This window comes from Festucalex cinctus, chromosome 6 (genome assembly GCF_051991245.1).
Source record: "Festucalex cinctus isolate MCC-2025b chromosome 6, RoL_Fcin_1.0, whole genome shotgun sequence".
NCBI lineage: Eukaryota > Metazoa > Chordata > Actinopteri > Syngnathiformes > Syngnathidae > Festucalex > Festucalex cinctus.
In genome coordinates this window covers 20,212,007-20,237,702 of record NC_135416.1, presented here as the reverse complement: position 1 = coordinate 20,237,702, position 25,696 = coordinate 20,212,007, and the positions used below count along the sequence as shown (strand labels likewise).

The following is a 25,696-nucleotide window of genomic DNA, read 5'->3' as shown; positions in this document are numbered from 1 at the left end:
TTCATATGTATTTGTGTAGTACTTTGTTCGAGCTGGTTGTTTTCAAAAGAAAAGAGAAGGAAAAAAAAAAAAAGTTCGCCATCATCTCGGAGCCAGTGGGTGTCTCCCTGATTTTCGTTTCCTCGTCAGCACTACGCATGCGCCCTGCATCCCCTCCTTCGGCACGTCGAGGGACCGAGGAACCCGAATAAAGATGCTCGGCGTCTCAGGCTCAGCCGGCTGAAAAAAAACATTAGACTAGCATAAAACGTGTACATTTAGCATTAGGGAGCTCTCTGGGCGAACATGGAAATGAAGAAGTCTTTTTCTGACACGGAGCGGACACTCCGGAGCTACGGCGCCGTGTCGCAAACGGCGTGGACGACGGACAAAGGTGAGCTGCATCCCGGGGAAATTCAGTCGCGTGGAGGTCGACGTGCAGGCACGCTGAGCTAAAGTCCGACCTGTCGTTCGAAGACCGCGACGCTGCGTCGAAGTTCAAGGTTGCAATGTGCATTCATGCCTGATTAAGGCCCATTCATTCGCCTGCACGCTGACATGCACAATTTGGACACCCGATTTTTATTGTTTTTATCGTAATATGCAAGGACTGGATTTCACATTTTAAAGAACACAAAGTATCCTATAGTTTAAAGATTTAAACTTCACATTGTTAAACATAACTAACAAAATGCGGATTATTATTTAAAAAAATATTTCAATAAAAGTAGTTTCGTATTTGTATGCATGTTATCAAGTCTAGTCTCTCTCACTCTACATGATTGTAAATAACCACTGACAGTTTCAGACCTTACGGGCTAAAAAAATAATAATACTAATCTTGTGGTTACTTTCATTTGTATGTATGAGTTATATTTCCACTGCACACCATTTTGTTTTATTACTAATTACCCGAATGACTTAAGTGATGACATCGTCTGTGATATTCCCCAATGAGGATAAGTTATCACGAGGGAGCACGTTGTGAACTTCAAAGAGGAAAACTAAAGACGCAGCTATATTTGTAACAATAAGATAAGATTTCCTCTCTGTGTACATATACAAAGTGTGTGTGGGGGGGCACAGAAGCACATGCAGCCCCCTCCCTGGGCAGGCCTCCTTCAGGGAGGTGGGAGTGCAGTCCAGAGTGTGTACGTGTGTACATTGTGACTGCAGGATGTGTCATCAGCTGGATGTCATGCAGATGCTGACATTCACCTGGTGCGGAGGTCCCCCCTGCATGCTGCCGACCTCATTAAATCATAATCCTGGGGTACACTGATGAGGCTGTTTAATGAATGCAGGGTGGGATGCATTAATTAAGATCAAGCAGAGACTGACTGACATGTTGCAGCTTCTAACTTTTATTTTATTGTGAATCTCTGAAGTGGCCACACAGGTCATTCCTTGTTGTCTTGGTGGGAGGAAAGCGAGTTATTTGTAGTGTTGATGTCTTTTAAAAGTTCCATTCAGCTCAGTGTGCAAAAATGTGGAAAAAGGATGAGGCTAGCACTCAGGCTTGTTTTGCATTGTGCTGTTGGCTGGCTACTGTAGGAACTTTGATCTGTTTTCAATACTGGCACGGGAACAAACAAGCCCTCATTTTGTCTGCTTGCTGGTGAGTCAGCTTCGCAAGCTCACTGACTGCAGTTTGGGTCTCTGCAGGAGCTCCAGCTGTCTAACTGAAACATCTTCGATACAGTTCAGTGCACATATGTATGTTTTGAGTCTCCTTTTTCAGTCTTTAAGGTTATGTTATTAAAATCAAGATGAAACGGCATGGTATTGTTTTGTGGTTGTCAAGTCTCACAGTCTAAAAGTCCCAGGTTCGAATCTTAGTGAACAAATTGAATGAAGTCTCATTTGCATGCATCAACACTTCAGCAGTACGTTTTCTTTCCTGTTTGCGTTTCCCAGGTTACTGTGACGTTTCCATGGCCGAGAGCACCATGCGTCCAGAGGAGATCGAGGTGGAGATGGCTCGGATCCAGCGCCTCAGGGAGGTCCTTGTGCGCCGGGAGTCTGAGCTGCGCTTCATGTAAGCTGCAAAATGTCTTCTTTGATTTTTAGAAGACCAGATAGCGGGAGAACATGTCGAAGATGTAATCACACAAATGTCACAAGAATGCCAGCAGCTGTCATCAGCTGTTGGATAAAGTCTGATGTCATTTGCACGATACATTTCATAATCAGCCTTTATGTAGAGCACAATGTGGTACATCTATGCGAGTTATATTGCGGTTTTGTATAGTATTGATTGTATCTATAAGTGGGATGTGATAGTGCTTGCAATAAGAAGTGGATTAAGTCGAGTACGTCCCTTGTACCAAACGCACTGCCCTCCACACTTGATTATATACTTCTATAATGAATTTACTGCATCCTCATTAACATTAGCTTGAAGGATTACAGTTAGGCCAACAGCTTTACCACGGTCAATCATTTCACCAGTTGCTTCACAGCGTGACAGTTTGGAGCAGCTGCATCTTTCCCTTGGTGCACCCACTCACCCTTTCCTTTGCTCACTTATTAAATCGTCAAAAAGGCCTTTCTGATCTTGCGTTATAAGTCAAAATGGTCTTGCTCGAGGAAACAAGCTCTCCCCTCACTGAAAAGCATTGGATTATGGATTTTAATTTGATTTGTGAGGATTATTTTGATTTCAAGATGTGATGAAATGTCAATCCATTAACCAAGAGGCACTTGTACAAAATTCCATATGTATACAATTTAGTTTGTAGGGTCATCTGAATGAAATTGTCCCATAGAAAATTAAAATGTGTGACGCGCGAGCGAAAATGTAAAAAAAAAAAAAACTAGCATATGGCATGTTAGCTAGCACGGCGCTGTGGTGGTTTGATCTTGGGTTGAGTTAGCCTGGCCAGCAAAGAGTATGACATTTGCATCCAAAATTTCAGCATTTTGGTCGATTATAATTGATGAGTCGCCAATTTGCCCATTTTTATTTAGTTAAAATTAATGTTTGCCTTCCTGTTGCTATGAAAAACCGGTTAACGTCACTCCAAGGCGAGTGGAGAGGGATTTACTCCATTTATAGATAATGATGCAAGCCGATTAACGGATAAAAAAATTGAAAACAAATACTGTATGTTAAAACCAAATTTGTGTTGCTTGTGTACACCAAATGACTTTGTGGAGCGTTCAAGTGGACAGCAAAGGCCTCATTTGGCTGCCGCCATGTACTAGTTCATCTCTCTTTGCGCCAGCCTGCGTTTGACTCCAGCTGCCACATAAACACGTGGACCTGTGTAAAAGTGGCGCTCAGAGAGCAGACGCTTCTGGAATCCGCTGATAGCGCTGAGGAGACTTCAACATCAGGCTGCGAGAGGGAGGGAGGCTGCAAATGGAGCAGCATGGGGAAAGGCGAGAGAAGGGAAGGTGGGGGGGACTCATGTGCATGAGTCATCAGGCTGATGTATCACTGGGAGAATTGAATGTGTGGCAGCAGTCACAGAGAGAGAGAGAGAAGTGGGGATGAACGGAGGTTAGGGCAAGCTGAGGCTCTGGGACGTCAGCACCGTGTGAATTGATCAGTGCCGCATGGTCTCCATCTGCCACACAGGCTGACATGACATCTTCGTGACAGGATCAACGGGCATTTAAACTCACAAGTCATGCCAATCTGACAAGTATCGCCTCCAAGCAAAATGGACTTATGGAGAGTGTAGAACCACAATAAATCATAGTTAAAAGGTCTTCCTCTTAGGTACAGTATATTTTGTCCCTCTTGTGTATAAAATATATTTGTCAATAAGCTAGTAGCGTCGCACAGTTGTGAGAATTGGGCTTGCTCTCTACTGTGGTCCTTCTGTGTGTAATTTGGGTGATTGTGTTCCAAAAACAAGCAATTTACATTAAGTGTGAATGACTGTTTGTATACAGTATGTAAATGGTACTTCAATTATTACTTGCTTTAAAAATGTAAGGATGATATACTGTACACACCAGTGTCACCACAGTGTAACTATGTCACTTTACTGATTATTTGCTTTAACTCATTCAATCGCCAAAACCTATAAATGTTTTTTAATACTGTCCTTCACTCCCCCCCAAAATAAATATATATATATATATATATATATATATATATATATACATATTTTAAATACTAGAGAATGCAGAAGGCTTTGATGCAGTTTCTGACATGAAGATGTCGCTTAAAGTAATGGTAATTATTACAAAAACTGGGCAATAGGTGGCAGCAGAGTATAAGAGATCAGCCAGTGCTATGTTGCAACAAGATCTTTTTCCCAGTGTTTAACACGTTTATGAATCATGATGAAACTTAGTTATATTCTAATGTTAATTGCTGCAAAATGGTAACAGAAATATACTTTTTTTTTCCCGTTAAAAGAAGAGACTAATCTTTCTTTTGGTAGGGTCCATGTTCTTATAGCAGTAGAACACAATATTCTGTGGGCCTCACAAAATCAGTTAAAATCCAGTAAAACAGCCGGGAGCGAAGGGGGTTGCTTTCGATGAAAATGGCTGGGAGTGAATGAGTTAAAAGTAAGGAAAAGGAAAAAAAGTGAGTTTTAACAGCCAGTTACTTATACAGTACATTCAGATTCATATATGAGAGCTACCAATATCTATTATATTACTACACTTTCATTAAATTTAATAAATACAAAATGACAATAGGTGTATAATTTGTAATCCTAATGAAAATAAGAAATTTGGGGTGCATTTAACATGTCTATTGTCCATATTTGCTCTTTAATGTGATGAAACCAGTAAACGTCTCATTTTTCTTACAGGATGGACGACATCCAGCTGTGCAAAGACATCATGAGTTTAAAGCAGGAGTTGAGACAGATTGTCGCAGTACCAGGTACACCTCAAGCCCAAACCAACGCATGCACACACACACACCTTTTTCACACAATCAAATCAGGGTGGAAAAGAATGACAGCTTTCAGCATCGAGTATGTGTGCATGCGTCACAGTGATATATTAATAGAACATACACGGGTTGGATGTGAGTGACGCAAGCGAGGGAGCATCTTTCACACCAAAAAGTACAAGTTGAGCTGCTTTTCGTGTTGATTGCGCTGTTGACTGTGAATGCAACACAAATTAGACGTCAACTGTGCCTCATTCACGACACCACTAGGCATACTCTTATGCTCCAATAAGAGTTGACGCCCAGACACCCTGTGGCGGGAACTCATTTCAGCTGGTTGATCTTGTTCTTTCAGTCACGACCCACAGCTCGTGACGTAAGGTGAGGGTAGTACGTAGATCAACCAATAAATCAAGAGTCTCACTTTCCGGTTCAACTCCCTCTTCGCAACGAGAGACCGACAGAGAATGCGCATCACTGCAGACGCTGCCCCGATGCGCCTGTCCGATTTCCTGCTCCATCCTGCCTTCACTAGTGAACAAGATCCCGAGGTACTTGAATTCCTCCACACGGGCAGGATCGCATCCCTGAATTGGAGAGGGCACTCCCCCCTTTTCCGACTCAGCCCTTATCAAGGGGTTCAGTATCTCGTACTCCCAAAGCACCCCAGACTAAACTCCCTGAGGGACACAAGCATCTTCTCCAAGTCCATAAAACACATGTAGACTGGTTGGCGAACTCCCATTCACCCTCGAGGACCCTGCCGAGGGTGTCAAGCTGGTCCACTTGCGGTAACATGTTTCAGGGGGAAAAAAAAAAAGTTGACGATAGCATCGCGGATGATCATGGTAAAGTAACTCCAATAGAAAGCTTGTGTTTACGAAGTGAACTCAGCTGTGAGACAGGCCCGGGCAAGTTAAGAATCTGGTCCATCAGGCATTGATGGGGACTTGCGATTCGGACCCGTGAGAGACTTAAGTCACTATTTTTTGAGACTTGCAACTCTACTTAGACTCATCCACCCAAGTCTACAAACTTGACTTGGACTTTTCTCTTGAGACTCGTGAATATTAAGAGTCTCTATGGTGTGCCTTGCTCTCATTTTCTCTCCTTAATACAAATGTCTGAGTGCATGCGGTTCAGTTTCTGGCTTGTAAGTTGTCCCTCTTTCCAGGCTAGTTTCTCCATACCTTTTCGTGCACCTGAGCAACATCCAATATTAATGACATAGTACAGACAAATGTGACAAGAAAAAATCACCAGCATGCAGGTTTTCTATTTTTCCGCCTACCAACAAACCGGATACTAAAGATAAGGATTGTTAGCAGGCACGCTGATGAGCTCATGAATCAGGTGTGTAGGTAGGCGGAAATACGGAAAACCTGTAGGACTGCGGCCCTCGAGGACCGGAATTGGGGACCTCTGCCTTAGACATTAGGCACTTCTCATGAGATCTCCAAGAACTACCCAAAGCTGCTGATTAGTTTGGCGACTGTTATGCGCACTCGGGATGAAAAGCCTGGATTTGGGCACTTACTAAGAGTGGAACTCATCTGGAATTGACCGGTTCAATAAGATCTTTCGACTGGACATTGAGGGGAAAACTCTTCTGGTCACTTATCACCAGAAAATTAACTATTAACCAACTCACCAATGGCTATTTCAACACAAGTATCCAAGAAAGGAGTCCCAGGTTACCTTGAATGCCTGAAACAAGAGAGGCTTTGAGCGCTTTGAGCGTACTGGCTAGACCTCACGAAAGCCTACTCAAACTACCACACCAATTAATCCATAAGGCATTGGAGGACTATGAAGTATCATCAGAGACGGTCAAGCTTGTGATGTCACACATGAACTCACTTTAGATGAGGTTTAACGTAAGAGATTGAACCACCAAATGGTAGAGAGCCAGCCATTGCTTACCAGCTCAAGAGGTTCAATTATCAGGACCTAAATGATGTGGTTAAAATCAAAGGATTGGTATACCAGTTGGAGGTGGGCTCTCAAGGCTTCCCTAGAATGTCAGTGCAATGAGCCGGTACGAAGAGATGCAAACTGGGGGTCAGTGTCATTTTCAAGAACAAAAAGACATTCACACACACACAGATGCTGACATTATGGTTTTAGTGATAGAAAATAGTGTTTCTTTTAAGGATCGTTTTACCCAGTCTCAGAGGTCCATGAATTAACTTTACCCTAAGCCACATACCGTATAACATAAGCCTACCTACTGCATTTCCTGCTCTGCTGACAGGGGAATTTATGCATTGCGATCATTACCCAGCCCCCCCTCTGCCGCCCACCCCCTCCTGATTGTCCCGGCCGCAGGGGCTACACAGTGTAGCTGACTTTTTCACAGCATGAAAAGCTGATTTTGCACTCATTTTTCAAGCCAAGTTAGCGAGCAGTAGCAGACACACTCACAGCGGCTGCAGAGCAAGGCTAATGCTTTCCATTTCATTTTCATACACATGGAATAATACAAGCCCCAGAGGCTTCATATTAGCATAAGTATTTCTGCAAGCTCTAAGGTTACTTAGAGGGCAATTCTGACAATTCTCAATTCATCTTATTGTAGAGAAAGACAAAAGCAAGAAAGACAAGCAGCAAGAGGAGGAACTAATCCTAAAGATCCATAAATTGGTGCAGGAGAGGGATTTCTTGGTGGATGACGCTGAGGTGGAGAGATTAAGGTGAGGAAATACAAGCATGGACGTGCACTTGAAATTCAATTAATTTTACTAATGTTAATATTACGATGACTCAGGGAACAGGAGGAGGACAAGGAGATGGCAGAGTTCCTCAGGCTGAAACTGATGCCATTGGAAAAGAAGCTCAAAGTCAAACAAAGTGAGTGGAAATATTTGAATGCGCAAACATTCAAACAGCTCACAGGTGGAAAAACAAAACACTTGTAAACTGCAAATGTTTCTCTTCCGTTCCATATTCATAACATCAAGATCCTCCAAAGCCCAAAAGGCAAGTCCCGGAGCCTCCGCCCAACAAACCCTTCGTCACTAAATCAGGTGTGACCATCATTAAGGACTGCTGTGGCGCCACCCAGTGTTCCATCATGTAATTGGCGGAGGCCTTCAATACCCTCGAAACAAATTCAGCGATCATCAATTCCTGCGAATCAGAGAACCTGTTTTGCTTTATGTTCCACTAGAAGGTGTCCATCAGTCATGTTTGCAATAACAAGTTCAAAATGTCAGGGAGGTCAGTGTTTATGCGCAACGTAGTTCATCAGGTATAGTAGCTTACAGTAGTCCCCCCGCATATTCGCAATTCAATATTCACAAAACCACCTATTCATTTTTTTTTTTTGTTTCCAATCCTCAGCTATTTGCTATTATGTCTAAATGGCAAAAATTGTGTACAGTAATAGTTGTCAAAGAAGCATGTTGCCATATGTAATTATTTGCAAGGAAAGTGTTGTAAGATGAGTTTGAAATGTTAAATGTTTTTTGTATCAGTTTCTTATAGTTTTAACTATTAATATAGGAAATTCTAAACATCCCGCAGTAAGGCTAAACTCTTATCCTCTGTGAAAAGTCAAGTAAAATATTGAATAATTGCCATTTCATTTTTTTGTTTTGTTTTTGTTTTACAGTGGCAATAAAATTTAGAATCAAGAAACAGGACTACAAGCACAATGTCCATAAAGTGGATTTTATTAAACACTGTACTTCTTTGATTGACAATTTTTGTAATTTTGGGTGAGCATATGCAACTAAAATATTACAAACATTGATTCAAACCAAGGTCGGACTAAGCCAAACTTTTTTTTTTTTTTTTTTGCTAATGACGACTACTAAACATGTTAGGATAATTGTGCTCGTTCTTTCTCTCAGGTGATGAATATACTTAACTAGCTCCCCCAGTCACTAAAAATGACAATTACAAAAATTACAGGATTATTAATTGCAGATCCATGTATGTTTCCCCAACCATATTGCCCAAATGTGTCAATTATACTTACAGTAAATGACTGTCCGCCATCTGCAGGTTTACGTATAAGGCATTATTGGCAACAAAAAAACACTTAATGCTTAATAAAAGGTTTTCCTGGACAACACTCACCAATGACTCATTGTTGCAGGAGTGTTTTTACAATGGTGATCAAGTTATCTGGTCAGTCAGGTTTTATGTAGGTTTCAATGAAATTTGGATTATTGTATGTGCAGCAAAAACAACAAAACAAAACAAAACAAAATAAAAACCCTACATTTGGTGTTTAATTTTTACTTTGCTTGCGCCCTCTTAGCTGGCCACACTGACATTATCATACAGATAAATATGAATTGTGATAACATACAGTTGACAGTTATCCTGGTTGTTGCTGTCAAGAAGCAGCTCAATCCTCTGAATTGTTTTTAATTAAGGAGGAACATGACGTGTCATGCGAGCTTGTAAATAACATTTCCATATATGTTTGAGTACAATCTGAGCATTTGCATAGCTTTTTGTCCCCTCATCTTCCTTCTGATAATCTGTAGCGCTAGTGAATTCATGAAGTTCCTAATGATGAAAATGTAACATATGCAGAAAATAAGATCAAACTACCTGTACATATATGTTTAAATAAATGTCATCTTTCAGGAACCTGCCACTAGATTGCATCTTACTGTCAACATTAACCAACCAAGAAACTTAAGCCGAGAAGTAATGCTTTAGTGAAGTTTATTAACAGAACTGTATTGGTCCCTTAAATGATGTTTGACAGCTGTGATAAATTGGGAAGGTGGTGGTGGGGTTTCAGTGAGCAAGTAAAAATTATTACATGGCATCTTTGAATTAAAATGACTTTTTTTCTTTTCAGTTCTTGAATGCAGAACAACTGGTGTACAAAAAAAAACTTGACAAGCTAGACAAAATTGTGTTAGTACAAGCAGGCTAAGAATTCTTTCATTTCTTTCTTCAAACACGTAGTCGAACTCCAAATAATTGCATATTTATTTTCATGAACCAAAACTATGCAGATAAGCATATTTCAAGAGCTCTTTAGAGATGGTACCCGCACAAAGGAAAAGCTAATTTGCTACTGTGTCCATTATGAGAGATGCCACTGCATAGAGAGAGCTTGGATTTACTCAAAAAGTTTTAAATAGATGGTTATTGGAAGAATTCATGCTCCTATTAATTTCAAACCAAAATCAGTAATTCAATAAGTTGCACATTCCTTGATCAAATAGTGTTCAATTTAGTCTGAGAAATCTATGCTGCAGCAAGTATAATTTAAATAATTTAGATAAGAGGTCAGCAGCTGCAGGAAACTCAAAACGTAGTTGTATCATGTCACTAACTGAACGAGTCAACATGTAATGGTTGACCACTCAAGCAATGGGCGTTTACCCATTCTTTGAATGCTATATTCTCTGCCACTCGGCACATCTGTGGCGCATGACAAACTTGTAGTAAACCCACAGCGACGAGTAGCAAAACCAGCCAGCAGACCAGAAAACACATGATGGCAAAAGGGAGGAAACCGACACGTGGGGACATCACAACATGACAGTTGGGGATGTACTCTGGCCATTCCTTTGTCACCGTGGCAAATACAAGCCATTGTAAAAGCCCGGTAAAATCCAGAGAGCCACAGAGGGTTCTCTTATGTGGACGTGACACACTCGCGAAGGCTTCACACAGCCCCTGTGCCGCTCCACTAGCCTCCGACATATGTCTATGCCCCCAGAAACCTTGTCATTAAAGAGCAAAAAACAAAACAAAACAAAAAAAAAACTCCAGGGTGCTCCCCTTGAATCATCAACTCAAGACAGGAGACCACAACAGACACTACCAGCAACAAGGCGTGAGAGGGAAATAAAAAATAAAAAACCTTGAGTACTTCAGTAGCATCTACAACAGTGGCTCCACCTCCAAGAAGTCGAAAACAAGGTGGAAACGAAAGACTTAGCACAAAGAATGCTTGTTTTTCTTCGACCATCCATTCCTGTCTGCTGCCGCTGGGCTTATATTACCAGGCATCCACTCATGTATGCACACCGTGCATATGTCACACTGCCTACAGTGGAAAACCACACAAACAGCTAAAAGAACACAGACACTGGCTGCTGGCTTAAAGTTTGTCAAATACGCACACCCTGGTCATGGACTTAATCACAAACAACGGCCGTTAACTTGATGATCTCAGAGTCAACCTGTCATGGCGCCTGCGAACGTGGCTATGGTTGTCTTTGAAGCAAATAAAGGAGCAAACGCAGAGGACTTGAGGTTCTCTGGCACCACCTACAAAGTTCATAAAGAATATCAACTGAAATTCTTTTTAAATAATAGTTGAACACCGCCCTCAAAACTTTCATTTGGTCAAGTGCCTGACCATAGAGTAAGTTTGTTTTAACATCTTAAAATACAAGTGTGCTGCTATTCATCTTGAGCATTTATCCAAATGGTTTGTGCGCTGTATGCAGTGGCATCCAACTCGTCGGGATTCCCGTGTGCACTTTCTTGGGCATAAAAACTTAACTTTATGAAATTTTAGTAACCTTAAGTGGGCTTTACATTTGCAAATTGCAGCAGATCTGCAAAAGGTAAAAAGATCAAAAACTTTGTGCGTACCATTGAATGAACCATTGAAAAGATTGTGACTGAGAGAAAAGCAGAATATTAGAAGGCAATGGCACGTGGCAGCAAAGCCAAAAATGCGCTTCAAGAGTGGTTCATCTGCAGTGTGATTCGTGTCGCTACCTCAACTCTTCTACTCAGAGTTACACAGCAGCTCAACTAGTTTGGCTCACTGCGCATGTGTGTGTTGGTTCAGAGACCTGATTTGAATGAAAAGTTGGCAGCTAGCTTGATTCGACTGCGAGGGCCTCTTTTGCTAGGACTGTCCATGGACAAAGGGGACTCGGTGCCCGTGGCTGCGGCAGTCTCGTCGTCTTTTGCAGCAGCAACCATGTTAAGTTCTTTGCTCTCTGCAAACATAAGTGCAGGCAGAGAAGACGCCTGATGAAAGGGGTTTAAGAAAGAGTGACTCACTCATCACAATGTGTTATTCTCTTAATACAACAAGTGTTATCTAATGCAAACCATTATTGCGTCAAGGCTCGTATTTTACATCTGGAAAAACCTCACGGCAGAACAAACGTCACAAAAGTTTAATATAGAGGAAAAAAGGGATCTTGTCTCAATATCATCTTATTTTCAGTGTGAAATCTGGGCCAGTACTGTTCTATGAATAGCAACAGGTGCATACACAAGTTAATTGTACCTTCTGACATCTGGAGGAAAAGCCTGACAAAAAGAGCTAGTATAACAAAAATGCATTTGTACTACGTTTTCCAACTAATTCCCATAGTACAGTTGATGATCTCTCACAGCACTTCAGTGCTTGGGAATCATGGATCAAATAGAAATTCTTCACACTCATGCTGACCTGATGTGTGGGGCATTGGCGGAGTTCTCTCCTCAAAATGAATCAGATCAGCCGGCTGCAATACGACTGGGTCAGGGTGGAGCTGAGGTGACGGCAGGCAAGATGGTACCGGGCCACAGAGAAGGTCAACTGGGGACGTCAGACATAGCAGCTCAGACTTTGGCACCGCGATGGCGCCTGGAAGGTAAGGACGGTTCATTTCATCTTATTGATGGTAAACAAAAAGGAATAGCATCTTTTACTTGGACTGTGTGCTTCAGAATGGGTGGTGCTTGCGGGACTCGCTCTGGGGCTCTCCACATTACCTCCTGACTGAGGGCTGCTGGGGACTGAAGCGCTCGCCCTCTCTGCATGACACCAACACACAAGCCTGTTATCATTTCGAGTACAGAAAGGTCGCATTACCGCAATGAGAAGATGCACAGAAGCTTTTGCCTTTCATATCGTTCTTCAAAACGATAATCCTCTTGTGACCGTGCCCTTTGATCCAGACCACCTGATGTCACCACAAAAAAAAAAAAAAAAAGGTCAGGGGGAAAAAAAGGAGCAATTTGAATTTATAATAAGAAATTTATAAAATTCAACAGTTATGCAAAAATGTGAACATAATGGAACTGTCACCTGTGGAATGGCATTGAGCAGCTCATCAGTGCTGGTGTATCCATAGGCGCGAGACTCCAGGCCACAGCCAGTAAACTTTTTATAAGCGCCATGGAACTCGGACAGGAAGATCTGGTTGTAGTGGTAGGTGTGGAGCAGTGCACGTACGTTACGGGCAAACTGATAAAGCCTCGTCAGCCTCACCCACTCCTCACTAGGACTGTCTGTGGTGCTGGCAGCTTGAATGCTTTTGTCAAGTTCTTCACAGTAAAGCTGCCATAGAGGACAATTAAAACACCTCTTAGTTTAGTGACAAAAGGATGTGATGTCATTGAATAAATGGCTTCTCTCACTTCCACAAGGTAGGGCAGACTCTTGAGTAGCTCACTGAGGGAAAGGAAGCCATATTCACAAGGGTTGAGCGGGGCTTTGTGGACCATCTGGTAATGGTGGCTCAGGTCATCCACACTGAGACCTTTGTCGACATCTTTCTCTTGAGACATAAGCAGTGCCAGAAGCTGTGATGTCAGTGAACGCAGAGACTTCCTGTTGATGAGCTGAACTTCTCGTCCTTCTGCGCCATCCACCACCTTAAAAGCAAAGAATGTGGACTAAGACATGCATGTGAAGGAATAGCGTTTGACTAGACAGCTGTTTTCCAAAAATGGCACAAATCACTTTTTTTTTTCTTCTTCTTTTTTTTGGGGGGGTGGGGGGGGGGGGCACAGTATATTTATTGAAATAGCGATCTTATCTCAATGTAATCAGAAATTTGTTTACTTTGTGTGATATCTGGGCCTTGTTAGTTGAACGCAAATCTAATATACTAATAGCTATCCATGACATACTCTGTTGTATGAATGGAAACATGGGTTAGCTTCTGCCTGTCATTATACGTTGCACACATGGGCTATGTTCACACTGCAGGTCTTAATTCTCAATTCCTATCTTTTTGGTGAAATACGATTTTTTTGAGGAAGTGTTCACATTACATATTAACTGCGGCCTCAGTCTGTCTGCTGTGTGAACGTTATGCGTCCGCAAAGTGACCCGAATGCGCAGAAGAAGATAAAACGTCACAACGCTGTGTTTGTAAATATGGTGTAGCGCATCAGGGCCAATGACTTATGAGTCTGTCGTGGGGGCTCCTATACCATCGCATATCTAAAGAGGAGTGATGCGGGAGGAGGGAGAAATAAGATTTTGTGAAAATGAGGCGAGCCTGTTCGAGCTCCTCATCTCAGAAACGATGATGTCACGTCATTGCCGTGCGTAATAAATGAGTCGTCTGCGTGACTAAATCACTAATATCACCATAAATGTCAACTTTATACTTCATGTTTCAAGTGGGATAAATCCATCCATTTTCTGAACCGCTTGCTCCTCACAAGGGTCGCGGGGGGTGCTGGAGCCTATAAGTGGGATTAAATTAAAGTCAAATATAAAGTCACAACTGTTATTCGAAATAACTTTGCCGAACCATGTACAGTGGGGCAAAAAAGTATTTGGCCAGTTTCCAATAGAACTACCTGTTGGATTTTGGCCAAATACTTTTTTACCCCACTGTACCTCTCCCGAGTCATGTTCCCGCTCGAGTGCAACGCAAATTGGACATTTGATGACGTAGAGGTCGGATCCATGAGACCTGGCCATTCATACTGCGGTTGCATTGCAAAAATTCGGATGTGTGTCTGTTCTAGGAGCACATATGAAAGTGACCCTGGAAGGATATTTATTTAAAAAAATAAATAAATAAATTAGAATTGTACTGTTCACATTGACACATAAAAAAAAAAAAGAAAAAAAAAGAAAATCTGATCTGGGTCACATTTGCCTGCTGTGTGAACCTAGCTATTGATAGCTTCATTTGTAGTAAATAACTTTACAGTTGTGCTCAACAATAAATAAATGAAATAAACAACTCTTTACCTTCACAACATGGCAGAGTTTGCTTAGTAACGCTGGCAGGGAGCTGGCGTCGTAGTCCTGCAGTCGTAGGCCATAACCGAAGGTCTTGCTGTACTCCGTGAGCAGCTGGTTCACAGGAAGGCTGGAGTTCTTCTGAGCTCGAAGCAGTTTGACTAGTTGAGCTGCCAGTGCTTTGATGCGCTCAACCTCTGTTAGAATAAGCATCTTCTCCTCCCCACACTCCAACACCTGCACAGTGGAAGTTATCAGAAAAGCGCACACAATCACATAACTAGGAGTGCCAATCAGTCATTTACTCACCATTAGTACATCAGGGATGGCCTCAAAGAGCTCTATGAGTTTGGTGAAGCCGTAGTAGCTGAGCTTACACTGACGTCCAAAGTGGTGGTGGTAGGTGGGGATGAACTTGCTGAAGGGCATTCGGCAGTGAGGTTGGTGGCGGAGGAGGTCGATGACCTCCTTCCCAAAATGCTTTGTGCGCTCCATTTCATCCGCAGTACGCTCTGTGGTTAAATAAGCAGTTTCACCAATTGTAATATATTCTTACGGCTGCAGCAATGCAGTATGCATATTTTTTTTTCTATTGACTAGCTGCAGGAGAAAGGCACATTGTGTATTTTGCAAAACTAAGCCAACAGATGTCTCGAGGCTTATCAAACATTAAAGAACCAATGCAAACCCGCTTCTTGAACATTTTTTTTTTACTGTGCAGTCTTGTATAAGAAGGCTCAGTGTGCCATCTTTGCACATTCACACCAGTGAGGAAGAAACTAATGAGTGTGTGAAAATAACCAGAGGCTGTAAAGGTAGCAGTACCTCTCTTGGGAACAGAGATGACGGTGTCATTGTCGTGATGTGTGGTGGTAATGGTCGTGTCGGGAATCTCAGACAGCAGGTCCTTGAGGTCACATGTGCCATAGTCTGCTACATTCCAGTCTCTGGAAAAGCACCTGGTGAACATGACACAGAATACATTCAAACCCTAAATTACTTCGTAGCCCCAAATTGATATTGTATTGTATTGATATAACTTCACTGATATTGTGATGTTGACGGACCAGTGGTATGCTTGCATGAAGTCCTGGACAGCAACTTGCTTGCTGGCTTGAAATTTGAGAAGTTTTAATAAGTCTTGAGTGAAACGCTTCACTTGGGCTCGATGAGTGAGGGTCAGCAGTCGTTTTGTACCCATGCCTAAGATCTGAAAGTAAACATTATGCATTGATCAATTTAGCAAAAAAAAAAACCTAAAACATAAAATAGACATGATCGTTTCCACTTAATTCAGACCAATTCCAGCACGAGTACTCAACTCTTGAGTAGTCACCGATACCAAGTACCAATCAATTCTGACCGAGTCAGCCACACCCCAACAACTGCTTGTTCACCAAATTACCAGTAGGTTTGTATTTAAAATAATACCCTCTGGGAAGTAGGCTACACAGATGTTCGAGAACCATCCAAAACAAAGCTTTACTTTTAGATGAAAACAACAAACTTAAATACAGCGCATGCTGATATCAGAACCACATTTACCAAAAAAAAACATTGTGGTTATGGCACAGATGTGCAGTACCTGCAGGACATGTGGCACTGCTTCCAGCAGCTCAAACAGCTTTGTGTATCCATAATCGGAGACGCGGCACTGCTTAGCAAAATGATGATGGTAAGAGGGTATAAATTTGCTGATAGGCATGATGCAAGATGGTTGACCCTTTAAGAGGTCAATAATCTCTCTGCTGAACTGAATGAGTTGAGGGTTGCCAACTGGACTCTTGCATCGGTGGAGCCACGGCTCTGGAGACAAACGAGGGTAATAATCACAAGAGAGGATAGAAAGTCTCTTATCTACAGAATTGTTAGTACAGAAAATTTTGAAATTTGAAATGGTGAAATAATAAGCTCTCACCAGAGTTTGGTGCTGGTGGATTGTTGTGAATCCACTTGATTACTTTGTAACCGTTTTGAGCTGTGACTATGGTTATACTGGGGACGCATGTGATGAGGTGCTCCAAAGGCACACCGCATTCCAGAGTCTCATTGCCCAGCTGCAGTCGACTGAACTTTGCTTCATAGCAGTCTGGAAAGCTAAAATATAAAAGAACACTGATACGTTTGAATTTAAGAAAAACACGGTTCAACGAACCTAAAATATTTCACAAGAATTAGAATGGATATACAGTACACATCGTGTATGCCGTCACCTGAGGAGTGGAAGAGTTCCTTCGTGTGATTGCAGCAGTGCATGAACCTCAGAGGCCAACGTGCTTAGAGACATGACCACAAATGGAATTGTGTAAGAGTCTGGATCAAAGTCAGCCTCACTATTGAAATTGAAAGGAAAAGCACCATAATCAATCATCAGACATACAGCGTAAGAAACTGGCATGTCAAAACGAGGCTATTAAATTAAACAGTACGCAACTCTAGAGAAAAAAAATTTCAATTTATGATCAGAGATATTGATACAGTAGCTCTAATGGCAGGTATTGTTTTAAATGGGAAATTAAAAAACTGAATTAGTGTAGATGATAGCCGTTAGCAGAGTGCATGGTTGCATTGGCTAGCATTTGTGCTACTTGGCTATTATTAAAGCTAATATACACTGCTCTGCCTCATTGCATGTCATGAACCAATGAAACACATGCGAACCGAACTGAAACAGTCGAATTGAACTGCCTAGTCAGTTATCAAATGCAGTTCCACCCCTACTGTTTTTGTGTGTGCGCCAACTCGTACAGTGGAAAGAATGGTGACTGACAGGTGAGTAAACAAGGCAGTGCGACTGCGTGTTGATGAAGTATGTAAACAAACACGAATATGAATGACCATTTAGAGCAGGGGTGGGCAAACTCAGCCCTCGAGGGCCGGAGTCCTGCAGGTTTTGGAGGTTGCCCTCTTCCAACACAAGCTGATTCGAATCAACAGGATCGTTATCGGGCTTATGCAGAGCTTGCCGATGAGCTGATTAATATATCCACTCCTGATTTAGCGAGTCCGATTAAAGAAATAAAAATTGTGCCCATTTTGACCCATCGAACCAAACAATAAATGTCAATCAATTACATACCTATAACACGCATGTGTGTGCGTACATGTGTAATGTAGGCCGGATTCTTGCCTGAAATTGGGCTGTGTGTAGTGTTGTCTACAGATAGGTTCATGATATTCCAGCTCCTCAAACACCACAGGGCTGCCGCTTGTTGTGGAGGAGCTCTCCTGTGAGTGAGAGGAGCCCAGTGGACTCTGGCGGATTTGGCTGCTGGGAAGAAGGCACACCAGCCTCGTGCCCCCCTGTTCCCGAACAGCCACGACATCAGTCAACCTGTGCAGATCACTCATCAAAAGCTTACGGTGGAATCTGTAGGTAGGTGTGGAAAAGCAATATATGTAAATATGGCAAAACGAAAAAGTTATGTTATTTGCAAAGGTTATGTCTACATGCTTGGAGATCAAAATACTTACTTTTTCTCATAGATCTCGGTGAACTTGAAGTGAGGAAGGCAATTGGCAGGTGCCTCCTGAAGAATGCTGCTGATCTCAGAGCTTTAAGGCAAGGCAACGCAAGGCAAGGCAGCTTTATTTATTCATGTAACAGATTGCATACACAAGCTAACTCAAGGCTAATTTCAAGGCAGAATACAATATATAATGGGAAAAGAATAAGACATTTTTAAAAACCCATAAGAATTTAAGACATTTAAAAGCAAAGCAGAGAAATAAAACAAAAAGTAGTTCACCTAGATTCTTAGAAAAAACATACAGTACAAGAACATGATTTTGGAAACAAATGTTTATATAAATGCTCTAAGAGAACTTATTCATAGGTCTAAGGAAAAACAACAATGGAAATGTCTAATTAACATCCACACAAAGCCTCAGCAATAAAACCTTTTGCCCTAACGTGTACCTGAGCATGGCCATGGATTTGTTGTGGCCACCTGTGATCAGAGACACCTGGATACGTTTGCCTCCAATTTTGTAACGGTGAAGTCCACTGACAGCACTGATAGCCTGCTGTAAGGACAACATCTGGATTGTAGCCTTAAGTTGATAGTCTGTATGGGGACTGAGCTCCATTCCTTTTATCTAAAACAAACAAACAACTCATGTAAAATAAACCACCCTCTGAAATTGTAAAACATTTGGACTCAAATCAATTTAAGAAGTAGTAACACATTCACTGATCATAATGTTTATCATAGTGATACCGTAAAAGATGAAGGACATACCCGCCCATAACGGCAGAATGTGTCATGTAGAGTCTGTTGTAATTCTTTGCGGGACATTCTGTAGTCAAGGTTAGCCACCAGGATTTCAGCTCCATCTGAAAATGGCTCAGGTGGACAGTCTAGACGAGGGCTTCGAGGAGCAGCAAGTATGGGAGATGAGCGGCTAGAAATGCTGGGTGATGCAGTCCTTTTGGAGAGGGGATAACACGTTGGGAAACATATCTAGTATCATGTAGGTCTAGATACTGTGCTTCATGTTTAATTGCAACCATTGTATATCACACATAAGCAGGTTTAATAGCCTTAGTACACTTTTACTTTGAAGTTTGCCCACGTCATGGCATGATGGCTAGCTTGACTTCCCTTTTCGATATTACTTTCTCGCAGTTGACTTGACAGTGTAGTTGCAACCAACATCAACACAACGCTATCCCAAATTCATGTTAAATCATTAATTTAGGACGCTAGGAAACTGCTAATTAATTACGCCGTCATTGTACGATTCGGCAGAAGTCTCTGATGCAAGTGGCTAGTGCTACCTGTTAGCATGACCAACGAGCGCATCATGTGTCCTCCTCAAGTGCGAGTTGCTTGCTATTAGTCTTTCTCTCTCTCCTCCAAACTGGCCTTTATTTACGCTCGCACAAGCTTTGTAATAACACTGAGGGTGAAAGCTTGAAAGAGGTTTGTAAATGTTGGCTGTGAGGAGAAACGGAGCAACATTAATTCTTTTTCAATATTCTGGACCAAGGCGACTTTGTAATTCATTCTCCATATTTAAAATGGAACGTGCCTTAAAAATTGAGGTCTTTTCATTATAAAAAAAATAAATAAAAGATTACTACAACTTTGCCTTCATTTATTTTACAAATCTATTGTCCATTAAAAAAGAAAAACATTCAACTCAAAAATGTCAAACTTAGCTGTTTAGATTATAGGAACACAACTTTAAGCCATTAATACCTTATTTTACACATGGACCATTGCTTAAAAGTTGTGTTCCTAAATCCTAAACGGCTATACTAGACATTTCAGATTGATTTTTTTAATGTATTTAATGGGAAAAAAGTGCTTTACAAAATAAGTGAAATGTACAATTTATCTTTTTTTTTTTTTTCTTCCCCTTCTTCTTCCTGATCTGAAAAACGATCCGATCCATGACTCAAATCGGTGATCCAATCCAAACCATGACTTTTGTGATCCGTTGCACCACTAATATGAAATAAGATCACCTGGAAGACCAAGAACCCTGGGACAAGACAAGTGGGCTGAAGCTTCTGTGCAGGTTCAGCTTGCTGAAAGCGGATGGCGTGCTGATCTGAAAGTCCGCCGAGCGTCTCTCCTCCTCAGCAGGAGACTCGGTCCCACTGCGAGGATTGAAGCCATCCCTTTTACACGAGAGACCAAAACATTAGTAAACACAATAATCCATCCACAACATCCATAACCTACTTCTAAGGCTGCAGGGCTCATTTGAATCTGTTTGAGAGTCACCAAATAAACCCTGGCATTGCTCACCCCAAAATGTTTTCCCTTTCAATGTACCTTTTCTTGTATAAGGATCCTCCAGTGAAGCCAGGTTTGGAAAGCTGCTCCAGTGATCCTATCTCACCATTACTATGAGGAGAGGAGGAGGCTGACCGCCCTTTATCAAGGTGTTGGAAACCCAACTTAGGTTTGCCGTCTTCATTATCCGGCTCCTGCATCAAAGCGTGGCGTTTGGTGTTAAAAGATAGTGAATGACTGCACTGTTGGTGTCATGTTTTAAATCAAACAAAACAAAAACTATGAAATAGTATGGAACAGTGCTTCCGGGAACATCTTTCGTTACCAAGGAACAGGTTTTCTCATTGACAAGAACTGCAGGTATGAGATTGAGCACCCAGAAAGGTACATGAAGCAGACTTTGGACTAAACACAAACACACAGGCCACACACAAGAAAGGACTAAGATACAGTACAGGCTCAAGCTTTGCTGAAGCTGTCTATTTGCTTAGTTGAGATCAACTCACACATTAGTATGATTTCCGCATTAAAAAAAACAAACAAACATGCAGAACAAAAGATGACACACAGCTCTGGGTATTAATACATGCCAGGCATGATGCTAAGCAAGCAGCTACAAGGCGTTAGTCAAGCCAGGCACTGGGGAGAAAGACTGCACTGCACAGTGGCAACTACAGGGAAATGGAGAGCAGGCACTGACGAGTCTGCTGACCTGACGGGGTTTTGCAGGAGCGCCGCCCAGAGGCCCAGAGCACACCCTCTTGGGGCTGTAGGGCCTTTCAGGCAGTTGGCCAAGGTTGTAGCATGGGCGGGTAGATCGCCGCACCCTCCTGGGCGACCTTGGCTTCTCCAAGGGCAGAAAGGAGGATAAGGCTACAGGAGTGGTAAACGTGTCTTGGCTTTGACAAGGCAGGGGCAGTGTCTGAGGCAGGGGAAAGTGATGGGACTGAGACGGAAGGTCACGCTCAACACTTGCATCGTCTCTGGGCCGCGGCGAGACAGAGAGGCTGATTCGACGGCCAAACACGTCCTCATTTTCCATTCGCTTGCGGGCACGCGCCGCCGCCTCAGGGCTGCCAAAACGGAGGACGGCTGTGCCCTGGGACATGCCCAGCACCTTGCCGCCACAGTTGTCTGAGAGGCGACGGAGCCGGAGCTTCACAGCATTCCACAGGCTCTTATCACAGTTGACAGGAAGGTTGTGCACATAGAGGAGGTTGTAACTGGGCTGAAGGAGGGGAGGAAAAGACAGCGGGCCTGTCTGGATTTGTATGCTTTATACTTAAATGTTGTCCTTTTTAGAAGAAAAAAAATGGACAACCGTTGAGTGGTTCATAATAGGAAAAACACTCAAATAAAGAGGCTCGGTTTTAGACATTAAATGTCCTCTATAAAGTCAATACAAGGCTGAGCCTCCTTTCATTGAGGCCATCACTTACCTTTTTCAACTACAAAATATTTAAAAAGGCAAATTTTTAATGCCTACCTGAGTTTTGAGAGGCATGCGCAGAGGCAAGTCCGCTGTGATCTCTTGAAAAGACACGCGAGTGTGGGCGTGCTGCAGCAGGGCCTGGGATGTATGGTTACCATGGACCAGGATTACCTGGAAACCATGGCGATGCCGCAGGTCGCTCAACTCACTTGCAAAGTTTACATCGGCTGTTGGAATTAAGGGTGAAGAACAGTTTATACAATCATCTGGTCAACTAAAGCCTTTTGATGACTGAGAATCTGAGCATCACACACATGATACTAGAACAACAGTTGCGGGTGCAGTGTGGGTCTCAGCAAAGCGCCGTAAGCTCTGGCGAAGCTTGTCATCAGCAGCATTCTTGGCTGTGGCATTGATGTGCGCCACAGTAACCTGGTGATGAAAAGCGCGTTCATATGGTGGTCTTTCTAATCAAGCACCATTGAGCAGTTTTTAGAGCTTACCTGGCAGTTGTTGAGCTCTTGGATAACTGCTTTACTCTCCTTACTGATATCACACACACAAATGAATTCTGCCTCACGGTGGCCCTGAAAAAAACGGCTGCGTATACGTTGAACCACCACCCCAGCAGATTTTCCACTTGGCACGCTGCAGTTCTCGATGTCCCAAAACACTCCAACTGGGGGGATGTTCTCTGTACCAACACCTTCTGGTGAACCTGAGCAACAGAAAACAAGGGTTTTCAGAGGTTTACAGTGTCAAATGTAAAGTTTACTTAACACTATTAATTATTCCCTTTTCTCCGAGTTAAAGAATTCTTCAACTTTCATGTATAAAACATGCTTCAATCTATAAATTAAGGCAACAATTGAATATTCTTCATATATTTCTTATTAAATGTGATGATAATTTCATATTTTGGGGTGGCCAGGCGACTGTTATCCCACTGTCCCACCAAACGAATGCCATATCCACATTCAGCACTCTGGACTCCGACAAATGGACGGCAAGTTGCATAAGGCCTGCGGGTCATACGACACTTTTGTAACCTCCCAAGTGCACACAATTCAGGCTACCAGAAGCTCATGTTATTTGCTAAGCAGAACAAGTTGGTGCAGAGGGGAAAAAAAAGCCTCGCTAATCATCCATCACAACACTGTTGCCAGAGATTCCATTTTACAGTTAATGGCTGTTAGTTTGTATCACCAATGAGTTTTCCATGCATGGGGAAACAAGTGTGGTCGAAACAATTTGCTCTTTGTCTTGAATCATAAACTGCTGACTTTAGTTTTGTATTCATAAAAGCAAATGAATGCAAAGGATTAAAGACAAAGGACTAGTTAACTTGAAATAAGTACAAAACAACTGACAATCAGCTTTCATTAAAGACGTATGAATTAAAAAGTGCACTTACCATACTTTTGGCCAGTTTTGCCCTGACTGAGCGCCACACCATCAGATGAGGTGCCACAGCCATTACAAATGGGGATAGAGATTGGGGCTGTTTGGGGAACAGGGATAACGGGCCACGTCTTCTCTGAGTTGGATACAAAACTGTTTGTGGGCTGCAAACAAATGTAAAAAAAAAAAAAAGAAAGAAAAAAAGTATCAGTAAATACAATGAAAGACTCATCAATACAGACACACATCTAAGTTACCTTAAGTCATGTTCAAGAAATAACCAGTGCAGAACTTCACCAACCTTCAACAAGCAATCCTGGCAGTAGTGCGCCCCCTTCACAGAAAGTGTTTGCTCAAAATGTTGGTGCATAGGATTAGCGCAGAGATGTGATGATGTGGTGTTGATGGTGGTAGGAGCAGGGTGATCACAGAGTGCTGCACTTGTCTGGGTTCTTCTGGCCATGGGACTGCAGACCCTACCACAAATATAACAGCCAGAAGAGGCCAGGCAAGAGCCATGCAAGGGAGCCGGCAGAACAGAAATGGGTGGGAGTGAAGAAGCCAAGAGTGGCCGAGGAGGGAAAGAGACTGGGTTGATTGGAAGAGCCTCAGCTGGGTAGGTGTTAAGAAGCCCTGGGAAACAAGTGGTGTGAGGCTGTGCTGAGATGGGCTGGGAGGTGGTCGAGGTGACTGAAGACAGCCTCTGAGGTTTGTAGCCACAACAGAGCAGTGGATCATAAGCATCATCTTTAGGTCCACAATGTTTGTACTTAAGAACATTTGAGGCTACTGAGCAAAGCTCAGACCTGCCAATGTTACTACTGCTGTAGATGGGTGTTACCAATGAGTCAGGAGCTGCATTGAGTGAGGCAAGACCAGCTATGCTACTACCAGCAACACATCCACCGTCTGACAATCCATAGCCCTCAGTGATGCAGTATTCGCAGTGGGAGCATACGCTTACTTTGGGGCTAGGCCCCTCTTGTTGCTGTTGCGGTGGAGGATGTTGTCGATGGTGAGCTTGTGTAAGCTGGGGAGGAAGCAAACAAGGAGCAGCCAAAGGGAGAGGGGGCAAGGGGAAGAGCTGGGACATTTGGGAAGATGAAGGACGGTGCAGCGGGGGAGGAGGGACATCCTTCAATTCCAACACTGGTTTTCTGTTGTCCATGTCATTGTCCTAGCAGGGAGAAGAAAATAGCTTGATATGTATGTTTTACCTTAGCAAAGTGCAGGATTTTTCACTTGAGTAACAACATTCTATTACACTATTCTGAGACTGAAAAAAACTGCTAACTTTTTGCGCTTCTGAACTGCACACAAATAGGTTACTACACGCTGCACCTTTTTATTAGTTTCTGGTGGGACAGATGCGTCATTGGTGCTGAAGCAGTCTTTGAGTTTCCAGAGAAGAGTTGCGACTTCCGTTTTAGGATGGCCGACCCATTGGGACCTTTTCGCGCTGCATACGGATTTCTCCATTCCCAGTCCTTCCATCGTCCAACCTGGAGAGGTCTCTCACCATGCTTGGATCTCCCTCCTCTCTCATTCTTTTCTACTAGAAGAAACTAAAGTGGACAGCGGGTGAGACATTGAGTGCATTGACTGTAAACGTACTACGAAACTTTAACCCAATGAGAATATCCGCAGTGTCGTGCACGTCGCAGTTTTGGTAGCTCACGTGGACGGTAGTTGGAGCCGGTCGAGTTTATTCAGTGTTGTTTACAAGTCCGTTTTCGCGTAAGTTATGAAACTGTCCTTGCCCTGCGTGTTGACCAGACATTTAACCCTTAGCCTATCTAAACGTAAAAGGTTCACGTTTACCTGACGAAGCAACTGTTTCGTTTAAGCTAACAATGGCTAGCTTAGTTATTTGCGAAACTGTACACAGCTCGGAGTACTTCCTGTTTCATGTTGCACTCTGTCTCATAACGACACTATCGTCAAGACCATTCGACAACAGGAGTCCATGTGAATACCTGATAATATTTCGTTAGTCACATCTTTCTCAAGTCGACTGCTCCACTCCTTCCAGCTCCCGCGTCGAAACCCCGCAACTTTTTGTAACCTACCTCTGCTGGAAAGCACTCGGAACTGTCGCAAATTCGTCTATGGCGGCTCTGGTCTGATTGATTGATTGATAGATAGATAGATAGATAGATGGATGGATGGATGGATGGATGGATGGATGGACAGACAGAGACAGACAGACAGAGACAATTTCCTTTAATATTCAATCAAATCAACTTTGATTGATCGAGTTTTTTTCATGTATTAAATTATTATATTTATTATTATATTATTATTTATTTATTTATTAATAATTATTATATATTTATTCACTTACTAAATAGAGG

General features: G+C 42.5%; 2 protein-coding genes across 4 annotated transcripts; one reads left to right on the top strand and one right to left on the bottom strand.

Moving 5' to 3' along the window:
- The first annotated feature begins 130 nt into the window (after window positions 1–130).
- On the top strand, window positions 131–9,451 carry bmerb1 (bMERB domain containing 1). The gene is made up of 6 exons (XM_077523135.1): window positions 131–373; window positions 1,897–2,017; window positions 4,761–4,834; window positions 7,425–7,539; window positions 7,614–7,696; window positions 7,807–9,451. The coding sequence occupies exons 1-6, from the start codon at window positions 286–288 to the stop codon at window positions 7,923–7,925; spliced, it is 600 nt and encodes a 199-aa protein (XP_077379261.1). The 5' UTR covers window positions 131–285; the 3' UTR covers window positions 7,926–9,451.
- marf1 (meiosis regulator and mRNA stability factor 1) lies at window positions 8,498–25,462 on the bottom strand. Of its 3 annotated transcripts, none has more exons than XM_077523126.1 (27): window positions 25,319–25,462; window positions 24,684–24,907; window positions 23,644–24,519; window positions 23,356–23,506; window positions 22,445–22,659; window positions 22,256–22,373; window positions 21,996–22,168; window positions 21,222–21,737; window positions 20,549–20,703; window positions 20,236–20,391; window positions 19,004–19,190; window positions 18,682–18,860; window positions 18,237–18,317; window positions 17,893–18,132; window positions 16,976–17,095; window positions 16,681–16,859; window positions 16,348–16,568; window positions 15,830–15,972; window positions 15,588–15,721; window positions 15,072–15,274; window positions 14,772–14,999; window positions 13,196–13,432; window positions 12,864–13,115; window positions 12,678–12,738; window positions 12,485–12,589; window positions 12,243–12,371; window positions 8,498–11,781 (listed from the first exon to the last, which is right to left on the bottom strand). In XM_077523126.1, the coding sequence occupies exons 2-27, from the start codon at window positions 24,834–24,836 to the stop codon at window positions 11,624–11,626; spliced, it is 5,370 nt and encodes a 1,789-aa protein (XP_077379252.1). In that variant the 5' UTR covers window positions 24,837–24,907; window positions 25,319–25,462; the 3' UTR covers window positions 8,498–11,623. The 3 variants fall into 3 exon arrangements, with proteins under 3 accessions (XP_077379252.1, XP_077379254.1, XP_077379253.1); XM_077523128.1 differs by having other exon boundaries at window positions 24,307–24,519; XM_077523127.1 differs by lacking the exon at window positions 21,222–21,737.
- Between the last annotated feature and the right edge of the window lie 234 nt (window positions 25,463–25,696).